We start from the raw sequence: 27,306 nt of genomic DNA on the forward strand, positions 1-27,306 counted from the left end.
GTTCTGCTTTGAAGCAAATCACCATTTTTCAAAGCTTCAGTGACAACAGAATACTTCTAAAGAGCAAAAAGAGTACCCATTCCTTCAATATCTATAAATAAATATTCTTCTACCACAAAATCCACAGGCCTGTAACTGGAAGAGCAGCTATACCGGGCACTGAATCCCCGTTATGAGTGACAATAGTAAATTCTTTCCACCACTGACTGTGTTTATGGTTTACTCTATTCAGAGAGCACAGTTCTTTTACATCTCAGTGTAGTGCTTGCTTCTAGCCAAGTAGGATAAGATAGTACAATAACCATGCATGGAAAACTTTAATTTTAGGCAGAAAACAGCTTTGACAAATCCCTTTAAAAATATTTCAGTAATTTAGTGTAGAAGTATATTTTCTTTAAATGGAAACCTACCTCATGTTCAAGAATTAAATCTTCCTTTTCTCTTATTCTGTCTTCATATGCCAACAGAAGAGGTGACAAATATTTCATATCCAACTTAAAAAAAAATAAATCAATCCATATAAATCAAATACAAACCATAGTCTCATCAATATTTTTTTACTTCTTCTCCTGCTATATTTTGCTAGTTTTAAAAGCTGTTAAGGGTTTTATATATGCTTTGCAGACACAAGTGCAGGACTCGCACAAGCACGCAGACCACCATATACAAAATGATACCGCAGAAGCACTTAATAGCATCACTTTAGGAGCAAGCTTTGGAAGGGACAAGGCTAGATGCTAAACTTGCACGCTTCACTAAAATGCAACTATTACTTATCAGTATATATAACACAGCAGAATGTGGATGCAATTGAATACAAAACCAAACTGAAACACTACAGTGAATATAGTTAATAATCAAATTTAGCCCAGGTTCATTAGCAAGCAGCGAAGAAATTTTTACACTCTCAAACCTACATCTTTAAATACGCATGAATGTCATTCCTGGATAGTATAGCTAGAAGGACAGAGCAGATGTACCTATTTCTGTATAGTTCTGACTAACAGTGAGGAAGGAGAATTTAAGATCTAGCCTTTCAAGGAGAAATTGTTTCACATATTGCAAATGCATTCAATTTCACAGACTTGTCAGAAGTTCATAGTCTACTAATGGACCCATGATCATTCCTACCATCAGGATCACTGAAATACACTATTTTCTTTTAGGTTGTCTTAATAATAATCACAACAGAAGATTAACAATTAAAAAGATTAACAATTATGCAACAGACCTTGAAGCAAACTATATGCTAGACAACACTAAGTGAAGATGGTATTTATGATTCTCAGGGTAACAGTACTTCTACTTAATTTGCATTCAGTAGTTCAGAGTTGGTGATTGTACACAGCCTATAGCTTACTGTAAATTCAACTGGACCTGCACACAATCATTGCAGAGTTCTGCCCTATATCTTTTTATGCAACAAACAAAAATGTTTATAATATTCTACTACTATGTGATAGATCAGCAGAGTAACTAAACAATATCCCAAATATTTTGATTCCAGTAAAGAAAGTCTACTACTTTACTTAGAAAGGAATGAACAGATGAGTGAAAATATTATTTTACTTACCAGCCATGGTGGTGGTGGTCCTTTCATGGGTAAACTTTTCAGTTTTAGATGCTAAAGGAGATTTTTAAAAACATACTGAAATTACTTCCTGCGTTTTGAAGCACCAATCACTGTCCACTGCAGTCACAACTATTACCCCAAAAAAGCTTATGTTTCTAATTAGATGTGTTGCATATGTAACACACACTCAACAAAGTCAACAAAACTGAAGTTCAGTATCTTACTAATATAGGAGAAAGTCTAACTTCTTAAGTTAAGACTTAACAATAAATGCTTATTTTAAATTTCAGAAAAAGCCTATGCCATTTGTAGACATTGTATAGATAAATATGGTAAATATGGAGAAACTAGACTTAAAAACTCAAAGATGAAAGAAAGGACAATGGGACACTTCAGTACAAATTGCCTTTATAACCAAGATTCTTACCTCTTCTTGGGACAATGGTCTGAATTTAGTTTGATAGCGACTTAATTCTACATTTAAACGATGGACTGTCATTTTCAAAGCATCATTTTCATCTACCAGTTCTTGTGCTTGTTGTCTGAGAGAAAGTAATTCTGTAGCCTCCTCTATTATAACAAAAAGAAAGTTTAATCAAAATTCAAGAAATGTTCACAATAATTTGTTAACTGTAAGGAAAAAGAATGTCAATAAGCTAGAATCAGAAGAGAACTTCTCTCTAAAATACTGTAATGGAATAATCCCATGAAAGCTTACTAACAAAAACCCCATTAAATTTCAAACAACCAAGTAATTTTTTCTCATGATCATTTAAGTATTCCCTGCAAAATTTCTACAAATGTAGAAAACACTGTTCAGAAACTAATTCTGCATCGATACTTGCTCAAATCAATGAGTGGAAACCTGCTACTGCAGGAATAGGTTGTAAGAAATTAGAAAAATCAAACAAGATAATTACAGAATAGCTTATGTTTCTCCCACCTTCTCTATGTGACTTCTCTGCAGCTTCTTTAAGACTTCTGTTTTCTTGTTCTAGTCTCTTCATCTTTAATTGCTGTTCTTCCATTTGCTGTTTTGTTCTCTCAAATTGTTGGACCATAGCCTGGTATGCCTTGTTCAGAGACCAGTTTTCTTGTTTTAGTTCTCTGAACTTTTCTTTATTCATATTTTCCCGTGCTTGCCTTGCCCGAATAGACACATCTGTAATACCACAGTACAATGTATTTAGATGGTATTCAGACTTGAATATGAATTTCAGAAAATTATAATCCATTTTTTCTAATATTAGCATTATGTATGAGTGATACTTTGTAAGATATAGATCAGCTCATGGCTCCCAGAAGATAAGGCCAGAGAGAATGAAGAAAGTGGATTTGGAAGGAGAGCTGTATAGTGGAGTGGCTGCAAGTTCCCATCTTTTCTCTCAAACACTGAAAACATTCCTTCCTTAAAGTGTCAGCAGATCTCCCTAGCACTGGGACTAGAGAGGCGAGACAGAAATATCCACTGCAGTAAGCAAAGTGTATGTGCCCTGCATGGACTGGTCAGTCCTCTTGACCCCTCCTTATTTGAATCACCTACATAATGAAAGCTTTACCGTCTTTCTCACCAAACAGGCTTCACTGATCTGTAGAGTAGAAATTACTTAACAGTCCTTACAAAAGTAAAATTCTAGATCATCTGCAAAATCATGAATGTACTGTTGCATCAGTAATAATGGACTGCACTTTCAAATTTTTCTTTTCATCTGTTTGGGCTGAACAACTTACCTATGAAAATGAAGGCTGAGATTTTACCCTTAGCATCAGACTTTTAAGAGCCAGCGTAATCTAACAACATACAGGCACGAATATAACTTAGTATAGAACGATTCCTCAGTATAGGATATATATGAAACACAAGAACTGGTTCTGAAATACAGACCTATCTCTTGTTATTGATGACACAGAACAGCTTCACATTTTTAGTAATATTTCAGGCACTTACGGTCACTGTTCATTTACTGTGAGAAGGCATAAGATACATGGACAGCACAGAAATACACAGAAACCCATGAACTCATGATAGGCACGTATGCCATCCATGCGAGACCCAAAGTTCAGAGGTGCTGTGCCTTTCCAGGCATTGCTCCATGGATGCAGTAACATACAAATAAGGCACTAGCTGAAGGTAGACCACGTATTTCTTATCACTGTATGTTTAACAATTCAGTTGCGATGGTATACTTAATAATGGTGAAGTCCTCTAGTATAGACAAAACTTAAGGGATTGGAGAGTTCTAGTATGACTTTAATTTCATTACATCATTTCACAATCATTTACTTAAGACTTCAAAAGTCACTCAGACTGAAAAATAAAAACACCTAACATAAAAAGCCTGGAACTACTGGTTTTATACATATCACTTTCTCGTCTCCTGTACAGGAGAAATACTTCCCCTCCACCCCCGAATTAGGCTTAGAGAATACAAGCAGTAAAATGTATTTCTATATACATATGCATATTATTAAAGTGAAGACAGGTAGTAAAGTCATTGAAAAATCAGAAGTACCTGGGGATGGTGGAGGCTTTTCACATATCAGATTTTCAGCTAATGATTTTTCTTCCTAGCAGAGAAATAAAAAAATTAGACAATTTGCTTTAACAGTTGTCCTTTCTGAAGTACTCTGAATAGCATCACTATTGAAACACTTAAGAAACAGAACTTTTGAAGCAGATTCTTCTATATCCATAGAATTTAAGTTGGATTCACTACGACCAATATACTACTTATCCTACCTATCTTGACATCATTTTGTCACTTATCACTGCCATCAGTCACTTATGGGCACTTAAAACTGTTAATATTTTCTTTCTTTTGTTGTCAGAGAGGTACAGTTCTCAAAACAGTTTTGTGGCTGACATAAAAGTCACATAAACAAAAAAGCTTCTTGACCAAACAGGATGGACATTGCTCCCACTTCTTAGTTTGTATAAAATAAGACTTCAGAATACTCAGTTATGATATAAACTGTCAGTCCCTAACTGGGAATCAGCAAATAAATTAATTATTTTTCAAGCCTATGAAAGCAGTTAGATGTGCCCAGCTGGAAAACTAGATAAAAATCTAGTGAAGGCAGGCTCAGAATTTGAAAATTACCAGCAAGAGCTATCTCTTGCTATAACATGATGCCTCCCACTCTCAGTTTGTTTCTTTCACATGAGGAACAATGGAAGATGTATTAAAAACCCCCAATATGGCCTATATACCTATAGTCATATTTTTCAAAAGGAATTATTAGCCATTCTTGTACTTCAAAAGAAAAAGATTCCCTATTGACAATAAATTAGTTTTCTTTTAAGTGATTGTAAACTGTTAGCTCTTTACAACACCCTTTTTCCCAAAGTGCATCAACAAATTAACCTTCATATATGTCTTACCTTTGAATTCACACCAAGATGCTGGTCTTCTGCTAAAGAAAAACAATCTTTCAGCCAATTAAGAACTAAAGAATCTTTAAGTCCACAAACTCTAAGGTTCATATAGATATGTAAGCACTAATATTATATACTGCAAATACATGTAAGAAAGTCTTCCCCAAACCACAAATTAGATCACTAACTTTCCATTATCTCTTTCATGGTGTATCAGGATACTGATGTTGAGATCTTACTTTACCTCACACTGTACAAATGCAACTACGGAAGAAATTAAGATGTATTGTTGTCTTCCACTATTATTTTAGAATTTGACTAAAGGACAAATGAAATATTTTAATTGATTTTACTGGGCTTCTCTGAACAAGGCGAGTGCAAATCTGACAGCTTCCAAGATCTGCAGCACTTACTATGTAGAAGAGGGATTAGAAAGAGTTTATGTATCCTGTTCTTTTCCGTTTAATGCATCCACTTCCCAACTGGTTTTATCAAAGCAACCCATTCTTTCTGGATATTGCTCTCTGTAAAGCTTTTTAAATAACTCCACCGAAATATTATTGAAACAGCACTAAGATCCAGCACAAACAAAACACAGAAAGACAAAGATTTTTCAAAACAGACTCAGTTCTGCTTCCTCCTTCCTATCCTTTAGCTACTAGAGTGCTGCCATCCTCTGCAAAAAATGCATTTTGCAGCTCTAGTACAAATTCTGATTTCCTGTTTTCCTGATTTTAAAATAACGGACAAGATAATTATGCAATAAAACTCCTGTACAGGTATTTAGTAGCATTTCTTCCACTGCCCTTTTAAAAAAGGAATATATCATTATCATATAGTATTAAATTCATTTTATTAAAAAAATATTTTTCCCCATGGTATTAAAAGATATGGCATTTTGACTTAAAGTAAGTTATTTTACCTTCTGTTTGCACATTTGACTCATCCATCAGCACCTGAAACTCAGTTTCATGAGAAGGCACTTCTTTCTTGTCAGCATTAGTACTAAGAGATGGTGGAAACTCTTCCTACGTGAAAATAAGACAAGCCTATCTAAATCATGATAATACGGTTAAAATAGCCCTAATCTTGACATCTGTACGAAACCTTTAGTGTACTAATGACTCAGTCACACTCAGAACTCCAATATTTTAAGATAATAAGTGATAAGAGATACTTTTTTATTTTGTTTAGGGCTCTCTGTAAATAAAATCTAAACCTTACAATGATCAACAGGAGGTAGGAAACTATGTTAGTCATTTAGTTCACAGGACAAATATTTCCTGTCACCTTATTCAGTCACAAGAGTCAAGTGAAATGATCCTACATTTTCTTGTTTGCCCTACCATAGTAAGAACTTGCTCTTAATAAAAGATCAACCATGTATCTTCTACATCAGAGCACTGAGGGATTCATGAATAATTTCTAACATTCTCTTCACTGGTTTTCCCCTGTCAATCGCATACCAGTGTTCCATGTATTCCACTCCCTTCTTTTCTTTTCCCCTTCCCTCCTCCTACTGACTACTATCTCTTCAGAAAGAAATCTTCTGATTTCTTTCCCATGCATAGCATTTTATTGCCTCTTTACTACTCAGTTATTTATTCCTGTTTCTTAAATTTTTGTATAATTTTGGACTGAACTTTAAATGTGCTTTAGGAATATCAAGCTGCTCGTTGCTGGTTAAGGTAATCCAAAACTGTAACATAGAAGAATTCCACTGGTCTTCAAGACAATAAGGTAATTTATTTTGTCTGATTCTGAATCTCCCTGTCTCTACAGAAGTCTGCTCATTAGCACAATACTGATTCATTAACTAATCTTTCACCATCTAAAATGAAAGTTCCTAGTGTTTTTAACAAATAATCTACTATATAAATATTACACTCAACATAAAATATTGGACATTTTAGGAGACTATATTATGCACAATAATTATACACAATACCAGTGTTTTCCTAATGAGAAAAGGCTCCTCATGATCAGAGATATGGCGTCTGTGAGGATCAACAAACAAACCTAAGTTGTGTAAAAGTGATTCACAAAAAGAAGCATGGGAAATAAAAACTGAATAAATGTCAAGAGTAAGAAAAGCATGAAAAGCTTTAGAAATATTTAATGTTTGCATTAATATATTAAAAAGTGGTAAAGGAATTAACACATTTGAAAATCCTACCTTTTTATTTTTGCAGGGAACAGCATAAATAGCATTGGTGCTAAAGCTTTGTTCCCTTTTCTCATTACTCTGACAGCTGGACTCTGCCTCTTTATCAGCATCTGAGAGATAGGTATCCATGTCCTCATCTTCACCATAATTGCCTGATATTTCCAGGGACTGTACAGATCTGTCACTATCATCAAGTTTCCAGTTGGGCCTGCAAGTAGAAAGCAGTTTAAAGCCTGTTTCAGTGTTGCTTACTCTTCCAAAAAAATAAGCAACAGTAAAGCAGAACCATCAGCCTTACACTATACACAAGTCCAAACAGCCAACACAGACATCTAAGCTTCTGTTAGCTGCAAACAAGGAATCTAGCCTGTGTGTATGCTTTAAAATAGACGATTAACACTGGAGCTACATTTTCTTCTCTACCTTAAAGAAAATGCCAGATTAGAGACAGAAGGTTGCCAATTCTACCAAAAGAGTCTGAAATAATTATTTAACATGAAGGAAATCTCTGACATGTAATTCAGGTGATTCCTCAGTGATTAACTGTTTGTATAATTGATCATCATTTGACAGAAATAATATGTGGTTTTACTTATGACTGCTGTACAATCCAAATCTCCCTCCCTGAAGATTGTATGCATGACATCATGTTATGAGAAGTGGACCAAGGATTGCAGACACTTCAGATCCAATTTACGATGTGGAGATACAAATCTAAGTGGCTATAATAGCAGGAGTTTGCTGTGACTCTTTGGTAAAATTGTGTCATTGGCAGATTCTAAGATATGAAATCAGAAAGTATACACTACCCCATTCTGAGATCTGTCACTGTCGCATATGGTTCAAAGCATTCTTGTTCCACATAGGTGGAATCACTTTCAGAAAGGGATCGCTGCCGAGGCTGAGGAATAGCAACAGTGCGCCCTGTTAGTGTTGTTGCAAGGATAGCTGCTGCTAGAGCAGATCTGGACAAAAACAGAATAAAACAATGAAACAATACTGATGTCTTCTCCATGCTCCACATTTTGTATTTTTTTCCATTGCAAAATGTCTTCACTACTTAAGGAAAGCAACACATTCACAGTTAGCAAGCATAAACACCGCTGAAAACGCTAAGGGACTGGTTATAAACTATTAATTCCCAAAGTAAAGCACAAAACTGGGCAAGCAATTGTAAAGCAGCTATCTAAGAGTCAAGTACAGTACCTACTGGCTTTCCCAAATCACGTGCATGAAAATCATGGAATATACTGAGTTACATTCCCAAAATTGACACTGATAATTAACAGTACTTAACATTCACATCAGTCATAACAATACTACCAGGCATCATGTTGAAAAAGTGTTCCATGTTCTGCTATTCTGTCTCCTACTTTCCATTATTCCCTACTCTGAACCTTTTACTGATGACTTTGAAGCTGTTAATAAATGCTGGCACATTGCAAACTAGGGCAAGTAGAAGTGCCTATTTGTGGGATGCAGTGGAGTACAGAGAAGCGTAAGATAAAGGAGGAAAAAACAAGGAGGAACAAAGATTAAAGGAGAGAAATGGTGAGGACTAACAGGAATGACAACAACTTGAGGTCAAAAAGGAAAAATAAATTAACTAGGATTAAGTAGGAATGTTAGAGACACTAGAAAGACCACAGAAAACCACCAGAATTGAACTAAATATAGCAAAAACCTAAAAGAAACTTCATGTATGTAAGAAACTACAAATGAAATTAAATTTGTATTTTCTCTTTATGTAACTTGACTATATAGCTAATTCAAATTCAATCCAACATGGTTTTACATGCCAATTTTGTAAGTCCCTGCTTTTTTTAATGTTCAATAAAATGGCATGTTAGTAACATTTCATTTATGCTTTTCTAATGAGTTAAAACTACTCCTATACTCTACTGTAGCAGCCAAATTAAAAATGGCCCTAACTTTAAAAAGTCCATTTGTCTTTAATTGACTCAGATTATAAGAAGTTACATATTCATAAGTCATTGTCCCCATTATTTAGCATGCTTAGGAGTGGGAGAAAATAGGTATCTTTAAAATTCAAAGTAGGGAACCACCCCATTTAAAATATATTTTCTATTTATGAAAAGGTTTATGTAAATACTGCAGCAAGGACATGCAATTCTTTTAATCATGCTTTTCTAGTATGCTATTGTATTTGATGAAGCAAAAAAAAAAACCCAACCAACAACTCAAAACCTACCTGGGCCTTTCTGGAGAAGGGTTTGGACTACGAGGGGGAGGGGTGCGGGGAACTGCAGGTTTAGGAGCTATGGTAGCAGCAGGGACCAGGCCACGAGCTATATGTTTCTAAACAATTTAAAATAAAATTAGTTGACATTGACTTTAAGGATCACAATGAAAAAGCACAGAATTGAACAAACAAACTAACAATGCAAAATAATATAAAAGGGAAGAACAATTACATGCAATTAATGTAAACAGAAGAACTCAAAATGGTTCCAAGTTTAACTTTTTAACATGTATGAACAGCTGCTAATGGAGGTTAGAAATGTAATTTACATAAGACCCATGAATGTAGGTTTTTCCACCCACTATATCGCAATCTTCAAAACCAGAATTTTTAACTTGCTCATTTTTTTCCTGTATATATACAAGAAAAAAGGAGTACTAAAAATTAAAGTTTTTAAACAATATTTGAACCCTGCTTCAGGGTAACAACATTAGTCCCTTTCTTACAGTCTGTCAGTCAAAATCCTCTGTCATAGCAGAATGAGATGGAAGAAAAAAATATTACTAAATGAGTCTTGCAGTCAAAGGTTCAACCTGAATAAAAAAAAAATCCTAATGTGTTTTTATCAGCAAACCCAACATTTTTTTTAAAAGGGTAACATTAAATACCAGCTCTTCTGAGACCAGAGTTCCCTACAGAGTACTTTGAATGGAACCACATAATGGTTGAGGTTGGAAGGGAGCTCTGAAGTCCCTGCTCAAAGCAGGGTCAACTAGAGAGGGTTGCTTGGGATCCTGTTCAGTCGGGTTTTGAGTATCACAACCATGGAGACTCCACAACCTCCCTGGGCATCCTTTTCCAGTGTTGGACCACCCTCACAGCATTTTTTTAAATTATTGTTATGTTTAAGATTAATTTTCTGTGTTTGAACTTGTGCCCGTTGCCTCCTGTCCTCTCTCCAGGCATCAGAAAAAACTACATCATAATAAAGTCCTTCTGACAGATGTTGCTTTTTTTATGGAATAAAACAGGCTGTTTCCACTATTTCTGCTTCAGAGATTTTTTTTTTCAATTATTTTTTAATTGTCTTCTCCAACAGGATAATAATGAACAGGTGAACTGGGAAGTATTTCTGTCTTTACAGGAAGCCACATCAAATAACTAAATAGTGCATTACAAAGTACGTCTTTTTACTCAGGTTTGTCTTGCAAATGCACTCCTCCCTAATTCTGGAAGTCTGTCCAGCGTACACTGTTTACTGTAGATATCTTACTATGATTAGCAGGGAATACAGCCGAGGTAAAAGGATGATGCTGTCATCCCACAGTAAGACAACATAAGATAAATATTTTCATTCTAATAATAAAAAAAAGTTCAATGGCTTCAAGTACGTTAAAAGGTAACACCCGCACCCTTTCTGACAACTCCACAACCCTTGGCCGCTCGAAGCGTTCGCTGTGCACCATGCCAGCGGCAGTGAAGCTGTGCTTCCAGGCCCGCCTCAGCAGGCGCCGGCAGCCCCGCCGGCACCCTGAGGGCTCCCTGGAGGCGAAGGGCGCCGGGCACACCCCCCGCCCCTTTGGCCGGGTGTTTCTGAAGACGGGCAGGCCTGGGACTAAGGGAAATGAGAGCGCCAACACCGGCCGCCAGACACCTCCTTTTCCTCGCTTAGGAGTTATTCCGCTCCCCGTTTTTCCCTTCAGACAAGCTGGTGCCTCCGCTCGCCCCGCCCGGGCACACCCCCCGCCGCCCCCGCCTCACGGGGACGGAGACCTGCCCCGGAGGGGGCGATACTCACAAAGAGGCCCTTGCGGCCTCTCCTGAAACTAAACACCATCGGGACCGAGTAGGTGACGGCACTCCGCCACCGCTCCCCGACTACTTTCTTCCCGCTTCGGACGTTTCCCCCGTCGCGACGCGCCTGCTAACAACAGCGCAGCGGATTTGCTGCCGGCTTGCGCTCCCCCAATCAGCACGCGCGTTGCTCACCCCATCTCCGGCCTTAGCAACCTACCAGTGGCGAGGCTCGCCCCGTCCCGTCCCGCCTTCTCATTCGCTCACGGGTGTCAGCGCTCTCGCTTCCTATTTGCCGCCGCCGCTGTCAGTCAGGCGCGCACGTTGGGGCGGGCCGCTCGCCCGGTAGCCGCGCGGCGGTGGCGGGGTTTGCTCCCCGCGCGGCGGGCAGGGCCGCGGCCCCGGAGGGCCGGCGCGTGCGGGACCGAGCTCGGCCTCTTTGGGACGGGTCAGCCGTGGGCTGGCGGCCGCCCCTCTCGGAGCGGGCCCCCGGTGAGGGCTCGCTCTGGGCCGGGCTGCAGGACGTGGCTCAGGGCAGGGGGGCTGTGGTGGTGCTAGTAGGCTCCTATTTGGCTTTTCTCCTTGAATCCTGCCGCAGCCGCAAAGGCTCCAGATTCCCCCTGAAGTCAGAACGCCGCGTAAGGCTGGCAAACCTGGAAATAATCTCTCCCAGCAACTACCTTCTAATAATCTGTCTGGAGACTTCGGGCAGCTGAGGGCTAGAGACGCCTCTGGAGCCAGCGTTGTAAGTGAAGCAGGCTTTCTCCCGGGAAGGGTGGATGGAGGCATAGAAAAGGCGGGGTTTTTTTTTTACCATCTGTGGTAAATAAAAAATACAGGTGCTTTTCAGATTGACTGGCAAAGATGGGAGTAGAAGTCGCAAGCCAACAGTTTGTGTTCAAGTAAATAGAGTTAATTACTGAATTTGATGTTAACTATAACTGTAAGGTAGCTTCGGGGGGGAGTATTATATGTTATAAATTTTAATCATAAAATTAAGTTTGGAACATGCTTATAAACTGTGTTAATATCTCTCCCGCATTTTTTTTTTATTATTTTTTTTTTAGAGTGTAACTGCTACTGAAGTAAAGATTTAAAGGCGATCTGATGACAACGAAAGCAAACTTTCCTGTGACAGTAGGACCTGTAGTTGTCCCTTATGGGCATGTGATTGGAAATGAGAAGTGGAGAGGGTCAGAGATAGCCCAAAGGCTACAAGGTAAGCACAAACAAATTGGAAGAGCAAAAGCAATTCGGGCAAAGCATTCCCCTCTATCACCCAGTATTGTTGACTGGCTGGAATATGCTTTACTCTGTGTCAAACTGGTCCCATATGCATAGTACAGCCTATGTTAGCAGGCTGAAAATTCCTATCTGTCTATCATGTATTTACAGGATCAGTTCTGTCACGTTTGTACAGTTGCTGAGCACTGTAGCGAAGAAGCAGAAGTATCTGCTTCTTGCATATTCATGTTAGCCCCGCTGCTGTGGTTCCCATCTCCACAGAAATCCCTTGAATTTACATGGATATTGGGACTGTATGTGCTATCATCTGTTGGCACTGCAAACTAAATTAAAACGATCCTTTCAGAGTAGCTTGTGATGTTTTTGTTCAAGTCCAGAATTTACTGAGAGGCTGTAGCACTTTCAAATCTGTAGTTTGGAAGTGCTATTAATTGGTATTACTAAAGGCATCACACTGTATATTTGATTGCTTGTACCAGTTTTGCTTAAAGAGAAGTCAGGCTTTCCAATAATAAATGCTTTGTTGTCAAGTCACTGGGGTTACTGACACATTAGGAAGGCTGTGCTGTAATTTTTTATTTTTAACTACTGTATTTTTTCTTTTCACAAACTTGCATTAAGGGAAAATCAGACTCATCTTTGAAGATGGTTTGGGACTTGTGGATTTTCATCTTTCAAACAGAACTTGCATTTTATATATTTCTGAAGCAGATTTGGTTGCAGGGAATGAATTTAAACGAAGATTGGTTCGGTTTAGAAATGTAAGTACTACATAAAGAGAAAAGGAAGAGTTTTGAAACTGGTGTTTGTTTATTCTGTGCTTCTGAAAACATTCTCCTAGAGTGATTTTTAAATTCCAGTGGAGCTAAACTTTTTTGATGATTTCCACCTGAAAACTGAAAGATTATGCAGCTGTGTAGTAAAGCTGTATTAAACCTCAGTACTGTTACTGCAACTTCTATTCTTCCTCCAATTCACTTTCAAGCAGCTCATACTTGACAGAAGTTTGCTCTCTGTTGTATTGTATCAGCTTGTCATTGACAAGTTTTTTTCTTCTCTTTTGCTTTCATACAGGCCAGCAGTCTTGAGGGAATTGTAATTGTGGAGAGAACCCCAATAAGTGATCAGTACTTCTTAGCAGTACAAAAGCTTGTTGTGCTAGAACTTGGAATGGTGGTGTTTCCTGTGGCAAACCAAGGAGAAGCTTCTCAACTTATTACTCAGCTAGTAAGTTTCTATGTTATCAGAGAAACGTTTATTAAAATATGAGATATGAGGAGAATGACCTGTTTTCCCACAATCTCACTCATTTCAGAAAGAATACCTGAGATCTTAAAGGAACACGACATGTTTTGTTGTTTGAATGTAAAGTATCATATCACTGTCATCAGAGATTTATAGTATAATTCAGCTGAAACTGGCTTACTTGGGAAAGAAACGAAAGAGTTTAAGAATATGATACTGGATTTTTTTAATGTGATCTTGCACTGAGGTGCCACTAGATAGTTTTGACAGACAACTTAAGTGAGGATTGTCTAATGCTGACTTGAGATTTTGCTTTGTCTCAGGCTGGGGAAACTATGTTCTTATTTCTGTTTTCCTTTATCCTTTCTCTGATTGCATCAAAAAGATGAAAATCATTGTTTTAATTCATGGTTGGTATTGAGAAACTGTTGGTTTCCTAGTGAGCTTTTGTGGATCTGCATCAAAACCCTTAATAAAGGTGCACACTTAAGGAGTAGTTTTAAAACTTCCTAGTGTTTGCACTGAACTCTTTTGAGATGAAAGCAACTATTTTAAATACCAAAAGCTGAGCTCCAGCAGAGGGCACTCAGTGTCACTTCTGGTTTTGTTTTGCTTTAGGTCCGTGAACAAAGTAAGGATCAAAACAGTAACCCCTTTCTTCGTAAACAGTCTTCTCAGCTGGCAGAGCCATCACTGCTCCGAACGGTGCAACAAATTCCAGGAGTTGGGAGAACAAAAGCTCTGCTTTTACTGCAGCAGTTTGGGAGCATCCACCGGCTATGTAATGCATCTGTCAAAGAGCTTGAGCTAGTAGTTGGACAAACACTAGCACAACAAATTTACAATTTTCTGTGTTCCTGATGTGCATGTGTAGTGCTGTTTTCGAAAACAAATACTTTTTGTTTGTTTGTTTCTGGTGAATTACAATATTTTGGTTTTAATAATCACATATTATGGTAATTTCTATAATCCTGGCAACAACGGAATGGTGTTGACTAATGGTTTAGATATTACTCTGCTGCTGCTTCTTTACAGCTTATGGAGGCTGAGCTCTGAAAATGACCTTGGAAAGAGGGCTGTAAAGTGTTTTGTATCTACACTGTACAAAAAACCAGAAAGCTGTCCCTTTCAGCATCCACAGAAAAAAATGGAAAATAAATTTGTTTGTTTGCTTTAGTATTCCAGACATACTGTTAATATGTGGATGGTGTTATCTTCTCAGCAACCGGAAGTGAGTTACAGTGCTTTAAAAAAGTTAGTGTTCATTGCTTTATAATATCTTTGATTTATAACTTTTGGAGTTCCTTTGGAATGTGCTGCTGGAATACTTCTTTGACTTTACACCATCTTATTTTTCTGGAATCTTTTTCAGTTCTCAAGGTGTTACCAAATTTGTTTCTCTTCTGTCTAATATCAAAAATCTTTCTTAATTAATTTTGGACTTTTGAGAATATAGGTTGGGATAATTATAAAAAAAATACAATATATTTGACACATTACAATTGATAATTAATGTATTATAATATATGCTGCAAAGAATAATATGGAGAGCTTTGATCAAAATTCAGGATTGAACCTGTTCTTCCAGTATTAATCTTTATAAATAACTATTGAACAGAGGAGTGATTTTCCTGACATACCGTGTTTTAAGTTATATTCTTATCCTATTTAATAAGGGCAAAATTGCCTTTTGCCTTATGCACCCACTAAGGAAGTGTGTGAAAAGCTTCCTTCATACTGCTTGGATTTTGGATCGCAGCAGGAAGGCAGTTGAGCAGGATTTTCAACTCCCTTTCATAAACTAAAAGGAAGTGAATAATAAAGCTTTGGCACCTCTGTAACCAATTTCATCCACCAGTTAGCATGGACAGCAGATAGACTTGTTATTTATATTGATTCCTTACTTGGGCTAAAAATATAATTTGGCCCTAAATATTTAATTCACTGAATAAGAAACATCAGAATTTCCAGAACTACAGAACAAGATACTACTTTATTACAACTAAGGAATGCTAAAGTTTCTTTATAAATCTGTTTAGATTTTATTCTCATGCTCTCAGACTTTGCCACTTCGCTGTGGAGACTTAGATGTGAAATCCAAAGGTATGTGGCTATTGATGTTGCAGGGCAAACACCTTTTTATTACTTCAAATAATCCTTTGTTCAGTGCATTAATTGAACTTAAATTTAAATAAAGTAGTTAACAATTAGTACTATTGGAGTTACAGGCTGAACTACTAATCCACCACAAATCTTTATTTTTAGGGCTTTAGAGTAGCCTTTCTTCAAGGACTAGTGAGTGTAATGATGGGAAGGGAAAGGCAGTTTAATCAGCCAGCTAAGAGAGAGTTGTGGGAAGACTATCATAGTGGGCGAAGGCAAATGAAGAGCTAGAAAGGTGATTCATGTGGCTTTGCTGAAGCTTTTATTAGCCAAAAAGTAATTTTAGCCATACACGCAAAGTAAATCTGTTCTGTATGGAATAGTGCATGGCAAGGTCTTGTGTATCAGTAAGTGACTGCTGCTGCTTGTGTATCTGAGAAGTGCTATTACATGTGAAAAATAACCACTAAGGGTGAGTCACAAGTAATTTACTACATTTTGGTTTATGTAACCTTTAGAGTGAAACTAGAAATAGATTAACATTCTTTGTAAGGAAGTTTTAGACTAATTTTTAAGTTTATAAACTTTTAAGAAAGACAAGTTTAGATCTTTGTAAGCAACATTACAGAAATATGTAAGAGGTATGCCAGCAGTAAAGAGTGAAAGCCTGTAAATTATGCTGTAGCAGAATCAAGGAGCTACTACTAAATGGCAGCATCTGATTTTTATTCTTAAATAAGTGTCATCAACATATTTACACCCATTACAAACTAAAAACAAATGACAACTTTAAAGTTTACACCCAGACACAAAATTTCCCCTTAGTTTAAGTTTTGAGTATCAAACAGCATATATCTACTCTGTAGATGGCAGTGTTAACTAACACTACAGTGTTAGCTATTTTTCAATTTCATAAAATAGAAGAATCTCAAAGAAATACTCAGTTATTTGTTTCTCCCAATATATATAGCCAATACTTGCTCATTCTAAGGGGAGAAGGATTTTATATCTATTTGGGTTTTTACGTGGTCTGATAGTAAATAAATACTCTGCCACTTTGACTCACAAGCACTTCTTTTCTCCTATTTCAAAGCATCACCACGATTTATGTACTCTTGATCAATATACTGGAATACATCACTTTTGAGATTTGTTCCACAGCTATAGATTTCATCAAGGCTAATGAGATACAAGTCTGATGGTAAGTAGGTTAAAGGATTTCAAGCTTGGAATAAAACCTGTTAACAAATGAATCAGCAGGCACTTAAAATATAACCTAGATAAGAAAAAGAGCAAAGTAAAAGCCTTCTGTAGTTCAAAAGATCTTTTGACTTCTAAGTCTTCTAATTCTCTTCCAGAATTAAATTAACTATTCAGTAGAACACACCTATACCGTCAGAAAGAGAATGTCTGTGTGTAAAGACCACAACTAGATACTGCCCCTTGGCACAAGGCTACTTGCTCTGAATAACATTATTCTCTCTTGCTGGTGGTTTGACACTAAAGTAGTATTTTAACAAGTGATTTATTACTGACTCAACTTTTACAGTAAAATCATCCTTTGCTGTGTCCCATTTTACATGCAGCATCAAGTGTGTAATAAATAAGTCCCATCAGTTATAAAAAAAGTAGTTATGATACTGTATTTTGACATTCCAAAGGAATCCCGTCCTCATATAAGCAATTTTATCTACAACTTGTTATTGCATACCTCCCAAACCACTTCATTCTAATTTTCAAATACTGAAGTTTTAAATTTTTTGTCAGCCTCTGACCTTCATAGTGGCTCAACACACAGTAAATGAAGTCAATGGCATTTGTCTGAATTTATACATATAGATAATTGATCAATATTTTTATATACATTTTAAAGAAAAATGTCAAGTTAACAGATCCTTCTGAAAAATTCAGTACAATGAACTTTCTGTGTTCAGAAGTGTGAAGGGAGAAAGCTTCTTCTTAATCTGAGAAGTTCCAGCCACAGCTGAAGGAAGGCAGAGAGTGCTTGCAGCTTTTTGTCTATTTTTAGTTCCCCAACTTAGAAAAGGCAGCTTCAGTGGGGCTTTCTTGGTCTGATCAATCTTATCATCTTCCATGGCCAAACAGATTAAGGAGTAGGTTTTCTGCATTCCCACAGAATAAGTTGCACTCTTACTATGCTGTAGGAAAAAGAGAAGCATTATAAGAATCAGTCACCCAAAATGGGTCAAAATTTTGATGATAACAAAGGATTACTGTGTAAATAGTTTTCCAAGATGGACTACAGCAAGCTTTCTGTGCTAATGACATACTAACTGAACACAAGGCCCTTCAGAGTGCTGTGATTCTGGCATTCTGTCTGTGTAGACTCGAGGGTGTACTATGCAAAGTGTAAAGGGACCTGTGAATTTTTTCCACGGGCTGTGTTATAATTAGCACTTACTGGCTTCTAACGTAACTACGATATATACGCTAACCTCTCTACAAAGCTTAAGTATGTAGCTCTTGCACAAATCTCTGACAGGGAGTCTTTTTGCTGTCTTTGGACAGGTTCCATGTTGATTGCAACTACGACAAGAGCTACTGTATGACATTTTTGGGGATACCTGGAAGGCACAGCCTCCTCTGTCTTATGTTAGCTGTGCCCTGAAGTAATTTGATTATATTCTAGCCTTTTGTTTCCAGGTAGCCGTTTGGAATGGCAGGTGTGCAATAAAGGAAAACCAACTTCTTAAACAAAACAAGAAAACCTAACAACAGTAAGAAGACCTTGATCACTTGTAAGGCAGCAATGCTTCAGTGCCTAAGCTTGCTAGGGAATGTTACAAGCATGAAGCACTGAATTCAGATGAACTACAGGTTCTCTTACACTACAAATAAGTATTTAGAGCTTAACATTTTTTAATCTTGTGATCATTTTTCCTTAGTCTAAAGCTTCTACAGGAGCTTAGTAACTAACTAAACAGTTAAAGTCCAAAGTAAAAACCACATTAATCCATGATCCAATACAGAAGTCATGGATCATTTATGTAAACAGTGCATAGAAAATAAGCATGTGGTCTTGGATATTCTACTTTAGTCCCTTATTGTTTCATTGTGGCTTTTCCAGTGCTGAACAAGGTAAAATTTTCATCCTCTAGGACAAGTTAGGGGAAAATAAAGTGTGCCCTGGAATTTATAATGCAATTAAACTAAGTAGCTCCACTACAAAAAACACCACACAACCATTCTTATGTACACAGACTGTACTTTAGCTCACTAAGTCATGATGATTTAAACAGACTTGTTTAAAACTGAACACATGCCTGAATGCTTTATGTATTCACTGGTGAAGTAGGATATCTGACTACATGAAAGTAAACATTAAATCAGGGACCAAAGCCAGGAAACTGAAAAAAACTTTCACATATCCAATCTGCAAAACGTATTTGCTTTACTACATACCATAGACGCTGCTGTATCCTGGCAACTGATAACCTCAATCTCAATGGGCTGCTCTCCCACGCTTTTGAATTTTTCCAGTACCTCATTCACTCCAAGCCACTTGCAATCCACGTCACCAACTGAAACAATGTAGTCGCCTTCTTTTAGGCCCATTGACTGTCAAAAAATTTTGCAGACGTTATTATCTGGAATTATAAAGATGCATAACATGGTTTTGTCATCATACAGTATCTGCCCTTTAAGGCATTTCCCTCTTAGATGCTATAAAACTACTGTCTAGCCAGATGTGGAACATATGTATACATAATGTAGAAACATGCAACTTTTTCAAGTATACAAGTTACCTATTTGAGTTACCATTGACAAATGTGATTCTGACATACTCAAATGTTGGCTCTTCTTACATTCTTTCACTTTCCCCTTAAGAAAGGGTAATAAAAAACAGGTTTCACTATCATCTCCCATGAGATATTTTCTCCTGTTTTTACTTCTAAGTATTTTGTTATTGCTACTTTCTAAAGCCTTTATCCCTTCTAACTTCCGGAATTAGATGGGGAATAACAGTTGCCTTTGTTATTTGTGACTTTTTATCTATTAAGTGCAAATGGATACTCTAACACGTAAGGTTTGTATAGCACTCAGAACTTCTTCAGATTCTACGCATTGACTGTACTGATGTCTAGTAGAACTCAATAAATACTCCATGCACCAGTATCCACAAAGCTAAACTTACATTTAGGAGACTGTCATGCCAGAGTCTGCAGATAAATTGTTAATGTTGCACCAGTGTACTTACTGCTGCAGAACAAAGTGGATCAAGACAATAAATTTGTACTGGTGAACCTCCTTTAAGACTGAATCCTAGCTCTCCCGCTTCATGGTGGATGCGAATGGTACGTGGAGCTGTCCATCTCTGCTTGGCTGAGAACACTGTCAGTGGACCCTGGAGGAAACACAGCAGGCACATTACAGTTGACTGACATTCGTAAGTAAGCATTTCTAATTTTTCATGTTATAATGCTTTAAGCTCATCTTAATAAAGGTTTTACTCAGGTTAACTTTCAGCTACTTCCACTGAAATGGAAGAGTGAGATTTATCCCATGAGTTTAAGATGTCCCCTGAAGTGCTCAGCCCTACTTTGTGACTGTTCAGGTGATGCTTCAGACAGAGGGGGATGACAGCAACTGCCAAGTTATTCTGAGATCTCTGTTAAGGTGTGCATAAATCTTTTGGCTGCAGCAGGCTCTATAGTCCTCTATTACTCCATTTTGGAGGAGATAAACTGATTCACAAAACACTGTATATTCTGATCCTAACTGCAACTCCCAATTCCCTTTGCCCACCGATACACACAGAGCCACCTGAAAGACTGGCTTTGCAGCTTGCAACATTCCATGATCTACACGCCCATCCTCATGTACTACTTGTTTCTCCCTGTCTTTAAGTTGTATGCAATTATCCATTGAAGCTTCATGGGACTTTTGTGAAGGTTATAAAGAATGAATGCTGTGCAAGGTCACATACAAATGGCAGTTTTATTCTTTGCTAATCACAAATTAACATATCTCTGAAACTAGAGGTGTTCTCTCCAATAACTTCTGAAAAAAAACCAGTTACTACAGGATCATTTTTTCAGGCTACAATACTTGTGTCCCTTCCCTCACATTAAGAGTGAATTTATACTGGCTAGCAAAATGACAGAGGTTGGTTGGCATTAGCGTGTTACGTACCAGCCTGTGAAAGAAGTCTTTAACTTTCACCTTGGAAAACTGAGGAGCGATTGTTTCTATTCTGTGCTCCGTTTTAGCTAAAACAAAAATAAAAACAAATTTATTTTCTCTCAAGTATTAGTTAAAAGACGTACAATTTTTTTTTTTCTTGCATTCCAAGCTAGACAGAAACTTCTTCTGAATTCTTACCAGGTTATAGAAAAACTTTTTTGTGGAAGTGTGCAAGACAAATACCTGAACTGCCTTCAAAAGATTTTCAGAGCTCATAGTATCAAAACAGAAAAATTAAAACAATCCATCCAAACAAAAATATGGTATTCTACTCTTTATTTTTCTTTGGAAAAAAAAAAAAAAAAAAACAAAAAAAAACAAAAAAAACAACTAGCCCTTATTCTTTCACACTGCTTCCAAAGAGGAAACGCTTGGATGAGCTGGATTAAGGTAGGAAGAATCAATAACAGTCAAACTGAGTTAACTCGGACCAGTACGAATTGTGCTACAAGAAACAGTTTTTAGTTTTCCCCTTCATTATTTTAGCTCTTAAAGTTTCACCAAAAAAAGCTGAATTCTAAACCATTGTTATCTACCCCAGAAAATGATGTGGCCAGAGACAAAACTACTGTAAAACAGCTGTAACAAAATTCATTCATCTGTGATTGAGGAAACATGTAAGGAATCTGAACTCAAATGCACAGTCTATAACTTGTGCATTATTTATATTATGTATGGATGCATATATTATATGTGTATACATATAGAGGCATATCCCCATGAAAGCATATACATGTATGGTTAGATACCCTGTATTTCTAGCTGCATATACTTACGAAGGATATCTGGAGCCTGGATTAGGCTGAGAAAGTCATCTTCTGTCTCCTGCTGAGCATACTTCAGAAGTGAGCGCTTATGTGCTGCTGTCAGAACCTCCTGAAGAACATCAATGTTTCGAAGCTTTTTGCACAGACCACAGACTCTTAGAGCTTCTTCATGGTAAACAATGGCTTTGCGTAAATGTGCTTTCCCTGAAAAAATTACAAACTGTTGGTTGTCCCACACACACAATAAATACAAGGTAATTTTCAACTTGTATCTAGAAACTGGCAGTTACCTAATTGTTTTCTCTGAACTTTGTCTTTTAAAACGGTGAGAACCATCAGTCCTTCAGGAATGCAGTCATACAGCTGGGACAAGGCTTTCTCCTGCTGATCTTCATCATCACCAGACTGCACTATAATAATTGACATAGGACATTAACAATGACACATCTCTTGGTGCCCTGTTCTTCTAGGTGTATTGTTGTGTAGTTATTACTACTTTCTCTCCAAATGCAGTCAGATATTTTTCCACATATATATATTGATAGGAATTTCAAGTTTTTAAAACTTTATCAGTTTTATCATCTGCAATATGCAAGTAATAACAATATGCCAGAACTTATTGATGAGAACTGAACAATTTAGTAGCATATAACAGATATAACATTTCTTTTGTTTCTACAAACATTAGTTTATAGAATTTTCACATTCTTCTGGAAAGGACAAAAAAAGCATGGCCTCATATCTGAATAGGAAAATGACCACAAATTAACATAAATTTAAACCCCAAAGTTCTTGGCTCCTAGTCTTATTCATAGACCAAATTATAACTGTTTATATGTAGTTTCTACTGTTATTTATATGAATATATAGAAAATAAATGATTCTTACATTCATGGTCACACAGAATGGTGGCAATGAAGTAATGTGCCAGAGCTTTGTAATGGTCTGATTTTATTTGTGCCAGTTTAGACCAGGAATAGGGGATATTCTCTTTCACTGGTTCCTGATTCATTGCAGTGTTAACCAGCATGTAAACCTCTCCCACCTAAAATAAAGCACAGAATTGAAGTAGGAGAATTTAACATTAGTTATTAGGAGCTCAAGTAAGGGATATTATATTCAGCCTTAAGATAATTTCATGGGCATCACATCAAAGGAAGGGGGAAAAAAAATTTGTTGGAAACAAGTTTTGAGAAAATTTGAAATTTCATCTCTGTTTTTTTCCTCTACAAGAAAAGGAAATAAGTTTTGTACAACAGATGGGCTAAGTCAGTCAGTCTATGGCTTTGGAGTTCAATAAAAACACCATGAAATAAATGGGTTTTAACTTACAAATACATCTCATTGTTAACTCAGCTAAGAAAAAGGGTGAAGCATATTACTTATACAGTAGGTTTGTGCTTCACTTCTGAAACTGTGGAGTCGTATCTAGCCTTAAGTTTGTATCGTTTGGTTAAAACAGGGCTGCTAGCCTTTGTGCAGAGGAAATAAAATAGCTTTTCAAGCAGTAAATGCTGCTTTAATGGATCAAACACCACCACTTGACAGAATCAGAAAATCTTTCCCCTGCAGCTGATCAATCCTAAATATAAGTTAGGGTGGCTTTACACGGTTGGTAGGAAAGACTTTGCCCATTTATCTAGTATGGAACCAAACATACATCTGCTACTCTGACTATATAAAATAGTGATATTTAAATTGCAGCTATTTGTGTTTTAATCTTCTGAAGGGTTGTGATTCTCATTGTAGCTGGCAAGCTGTGCCTTGTTACGTTTGGTTTTCAGTAATGGTTCTTAACATTTATGTTTAATAAATTCTGTTAATATTACTAGAGGCTAGTAACACAGCACTGGAACCAGTTATTTTAACAACTAAGTTGTAAGTCTCATATATTACCTTGGCAACTTCCTGTGTCATTTTCACTAGTGTGAAAAACTCATTGCGTATTCCAGGAAGACCAATCTGCTCAAAAACACACTCTTGAGCTTGTGCAAGCATCATTTTTACCAGTACATTCAGCATGGCTGGGCTCATATCATAACTTGGCGTGTGAGTAAAGGTCTCCTTTAAGTAGCTTAGGACTCCTGAAATTACAAAATGGTTTTGTCAGCATTACAAAGAGAGAAACAAGTGAGCTTAATTCTAGCATGTACCATAATAATTAAGATTGAAAGCATACTTTCTAGTATTGCACTCTGCAATTTGAAGGGATTCTCAGTCTACATGAAATTTAACTGACCTAAAGGTTTTGCTTTGCATTCCCGTCAAACATCTTCAGGCACAGTTCTCAAAATTCAGAGAAGCAACAGAAGCTGCAAGTTTTAAGGGCCATACCTTCAGATTTGCTTATAACAATTTTCATGATTGCCCATAAAGCTGTGCTGAACTGAATGTAACTTGTATATGGCAGTAGGAGGCTAGGACTTATAGAAAGGACAAGAAAGAAAAAGAAATCTACACAACGATAATAAGGAGATGACAATAGAACCTGTGGATGGAAGGAAAAACCACAAACATATAATAAACTTAATTACGAATCTTCTTTTCAGATGCTGCTAAATGCATTGTGTCCCAATGCAAGCTCAGTTCCATCCCTGCAAGTAAACTAGAACAGTGTATTTAATACGGTAAAATTTGATTCTGCTCTAGACATTCGGTTCCACCAACATATTAATCGTTTCTATCATTTATCAAATTAAAAACAAACACTATCTGTAGTGCAAATATTAAGTAACAGTTTCATGGATGGAAGCATAAAATTCAGCACTCACGTCATCCAACAGGTTTAGTGACTTCTACTAGCCTGCCAATTGCTTTTTGAGTGTGTCGGCTTCTGTAATCTTACTTCTTGCCACTACATTCAGTTCTGGTTATGTTGTGCTGTATTTTCCTACTACCAGTTTCTGAGATTTTTCATGTTCTGTGTTACACTTGTATCATTTAACTTATTACTATGACCCTACACAAATTTGAATTATGGCCATCTCTGCCTTTTTGCGCCAAAAAACCCGAACTTGCCAGGCACATCCCAAGTACTGACAGAGTGCCCTACTGAAAGAAACTGAAAGTACAAGGGGAAAAAAAACAGGTTTTTTGTTCTCAACATATTTCTGCTTTGCAGTAAGCATATACATACTGAGAGCTTTGTTGAGGATAAACTCTGTTCAACATTTTCTGTTCAGCACAGAGAAACAGTTAATACATGCCCTATATCATGTCTCTACCAACATAGTGAACTGCGTTACGGAGCCATGCACAGGTACAATGCAATGCCTCCTGAACGCGTTGCTTTGGGGCCCTGGAAAGGTACTGTGGTAGCAAATCATGCATTTAAATTTATTAATTAATTCTGTTCTGCAAATACACTAAAGTGAAAAGCAGTGATTTTTGTATTTGCAAAATGCCAAGAGCAGCAGCAGCAAAGTGGAGAAATTCCTCCAGTATTGAAATTTTTTAGAGGAAATAAAGAGATTTACACAAAGATAATATAAAAAGAGTTTTTCAGCATTTAATAAATGCATGAAGACATATTACCGATTTTTTTTGATAGCTGTGTATTCAAAAGAGGGGGTTTGTGACAATCCAGCTCTGTGGTTCACAGTTTCTAGCTGATAAAGCTACCCATACAGTGGAGACCAATAGCCACAGATTGTTAGTGCAGACAAATCTTACAGTACATATTAATTACTCAGGTCATGTCTCTAAGAATTATATATAGCACAGATGACAAAAAAAATCAACTTGGAAAAAAACAAACCAAAAGCTTCAATAACACGTTAGTTCAAGGGACATGATTCTTTATTAGAATTTGGGGGTTTTTTTGCTTGCAACAGAGATTGAATATTTTGAACCTGTTTGCCTTTAGAATCTATGGAAAATGTTGTAAACTTCCAATGAATTGCAAATTTCACCAGAGAACATAGTAAGATAAATTTTGAAGAGATCATATGGAAAACTAAGTTTTAAGCCCTTTATCCACTCTTTAAATTGTTTCCTGTACAGATTTCACACCAATATCACTGAGGTAAAAGCAGCTATGCTGGTGAAACAAAGAATGAACAATGAAGCAGTTAATATTAGGGCTATTACTCAGACCTTTGAACTGCAGTTCATTAATCATTAACCACAGTATTCACTGTCTTTATCTGCATGTTCAGACTACAGTTCCAGGTTTTGAATTAAAGCTTCATCTTGGCTCTTTACTAGGCTTCTTGAATTTCCCTATTCATCCTTTTTTATGTAATGAAGTCAGTGGGAAATGCAGAAATCTGCAGGATGTCAGGATGAAATTATGAACATTTGCATGAAGACCTTCCCCATGTGTTTAAATTTGTACCTGCAGCTCTCTGAAAAGCATCAACAGCATTTTCAAGTCCAGCCTGGGTCTGACGATTGCATCTTGTTCCAATCTGAGTGTAGAGGGCTCCAATGTTGAATAAAATACTAGCTTTTTCAAGCAACAGATTTTGCTGACACACTGGGACACCTGTGAAAGAATCGTACCTTGGGAAACAAATATTAGAAGGAGCATTAAGATTAGCAGAGTCCACTGAAACAACAAACATTTTCACTCAATTTTCCAAAAGAGAGTCAGATTCTTAATATTTCTGCTACAGTGAACATGAAGGTGAATAGAAATACCATTATGTACTGTGAGGACAATTTAATTGCTGCAAGCCAGAGAATGGCTTTATTTGAGGCTTAGTTTTCAGCAGGCTTTACAACAGTGCTTCCATAAACATACTGGATCTAACTGAAAAGTGCCTATAAAACATCAGAGAGGCTGGGAGTATACTAGAGAAGTATCTATACGTGCTGCTGTGTTCTCGCACTTAAGACGTTGCCAAAGATCAACTATTGGCATCGTCAGATCCTCTATAGCTTGTATTTTACAAGCTATACAAGTTTCTTCTTGCAGCTATGACTAAATATTTAATAGTTCCTCTTGGCTGCATGGTAGTCATCTTTTTTCATCATAAAAACAAGAATTCTGAATTCAGGGTCAAACTTTGCTCACAGATGTAGTAAACACTCCACTATAATAAAGTTGCTTCTCCTCTCTTCTGGCCCAAATGGTCGTCTTCAATTGAAGGAGGGGAATTAAGGTCTGACTCATTCCCTATCTGCTTCATGTAACAAGGTTCAGAGTCCAGAAAACATCTGAAGTTGTCCAAAATGAAGTCTATTTTCTCTCTTTTTCCTCTGTGCTAACCTGTAGCCCAAATCACAATCTAGCCAATGGCGTCATTCTAAGCATGAAAAGGTTGTATTGTATTCAGGTTTACAAGACTTAAAAAAAAAATAGACACAACACACACTGTGGGGTGGGGGAGAAACACACCAACATGCTTCAAATTAAACAGAAGACATTTAATCATTAACAGTGTTCTGGGGAAAAAAAAAAAAAAAAAGACAAAAAGACAAACATGAACTACATACTTACCATGTAAATAAAACTCCCATGTGTCTGGTGGGTGGGAAAAATCTGTTTTCTACATAACCAAGTTGAAGGAAATAGCTTATCAACATCTCAATGCCAGCTTCATCTCGGCTAGGAGTGCGGCAGGCCTTAAAATACAATAGATTAAAATAAAGTGTATTCTGTTGAGTTACAGGATGAATACTGAA

General features: G+C 37.0%; 3 protein-coding genes across 11 annotated transcripts in view; 1 reads left to right on the top strand and 2 right to left on the bottom strand.

Moving 5' to 3' along the window:
• CEP89 (centrosomal protein 89) overlaps nucleotides 1-11,227 on the bottom strand; it is a 43,931-nt gene extending 32,704 nt beyond the window's left edge. For 3 of the 9 annotated variants that reach the window (XM_074913018.1, XM_074913023.1, XM_074913016.1), the window contains exons 1-11: nucleotides 10,732-11,095; nucleotides 9,329-9,435; nucleotides 7,926-8,081; nucleotides 7,126-7,324; nucleotides 5,872-5,977; nucleotides 4,956-4,987; nucleotides 4,087-4,141; nucleotides 2,517-2,735; nucleotides 2,001-2,143; nucleotides 1,574-1,624; nucleotides 411-494 (exon numbers count right to left, since the gene is read on the bottom strand). In XM_074913018.1, coding sequence (XP_074769119.1) covers nucleotides 411-494; nucleotides 1,574-1,624; nucleotides 2,001-2,143; nucleotides 2,517-2,735; nucleotides 4,087-4,141; nucleotides 4,956-4,987; nucleotides 5,872-5,977; nucleotides 7,126-7,324; nucleotides 7,926-8,081; nucleotides 9,329-9,435; nucleotides 10,732-10,785 — 1,206 coding nt within the window. In that variant the 5' untranslated portion in view covers nucleotides 10,786-11,095. Of the gene's footprint in view, nucleotides 1-410; nucleotides 495-1,573; nucleotides 1,625-2,000; nucleotides 2,144-2,516; nucleotides 2,736-4,086; nucleotides 4,142-4,955; nucleotides 4,988-5,871; nucleotides 5,978-7,125; nucleotides 7,325-7,925; nucleotides 8,082-8,326; nucleotides 8,740-9,328; nucleotides 9,436-10,731; nucleotides 11,096-11,117 lie in introns of those variants that run through there. The other 6 variants (XM_074913021.1, XM_074913020.1, XM_074913017.1 and 3 more) reach the window with 6 other exon arrangements.
• A 215-nt stretch (nucleotides 11,228-11,442) lies between these two features.
• FAAP24 (FA core complex associated protein 24) lies at nucleotides 11,443-14,789 on the top strand. Its single transcript, XM_074912980.1, has 5 exons — nucleotides 11,443-11,858; nucleotides 12,181-12,332; nucleotides 12,980-13,119; nucleotides 13,433-13,585; nucleotides 14,222-14,789. Exons 2-5 carry the CDS (start codon nucleotides 12,221-12,223, stop codon nucleotides 14,462-14,464), a joined length of 648 nt encoding a protein of 215 aa, XP_074769081.1. The 5' UTR covers nucleotides 11,443-11,858; nucleotides 12,181-12,220; the 3' UTR covers nucleotides 14,465-14,789.
• A 2,122-nt stretch (nucleotides 14,790-16,911) lies between these two features.
• The window catches only part of RHPN2 (rhophilin Rho GTPase binding protein 2), a 29,120-nt gene continuing 18,725 nt past the window's right edge, over nucleotides 16,912-27,306 (bottom strand). The window contains exons 6-15 of the mRNA XM_074912979.1: nucleotides 27,122-27,246; nucleotides 26,015-26,181; nucleotides 23,575-23,762; nucleotides 22,567-22,723; nucleotides 21,969-22,088; nucleotides 21,688-21,882; nucleotides 20,861-20,937; nucleotides 19,926-20,072; nucleotides 19,130-19,285; nucleotides 16,912-17,865 (exon numbers count right to left, since the gene is read on the bottom strand). Of these exons, the coding sequence (XP_074769080.1) occupies nucleotides 17,614-17,865; nucleotides 19,130-19,285; nucleotides 19,926-20,072; nucleotides 20,861-20,937; nucleotides 21,688-21,882; nucleotides 21,969-22,088; nucleotides 22,567-22,723; nucleotides 23,575-23,762; nucleotides 26,015-26,181; nucleotides 27,122-27,246 (1,584 nt within the window). The 3' untranslated portion in view covers nucleotides 16,912-17,613. The remainder of the gene's footprint in view (nucleotides 17,866-19,129; nucleotides 19,286-19,925; nucleotides 20,073-20,860; nucleotides 20,938-21,687; nucleotides 21,883-21,968; nucleotides 22,089-22,566; nucleotides 22,724-23,574; nucleotides 23,763-26,014; nucleotides 26,182-27,121; nucleotides 27,247-27,306) is intronic.

Source organism: Athene noctua, chromosome 9 (assembly GCF_965140245.1).
Source record: "Athene noctua chromosome 9, bAthNoc1.hap1.1, whole genome shotgun sequence".
NCBI lineage: Eukaryota > Metazoa > Chordata > Aves > Strigiformes > Strigidae > Athene > Athene noctua.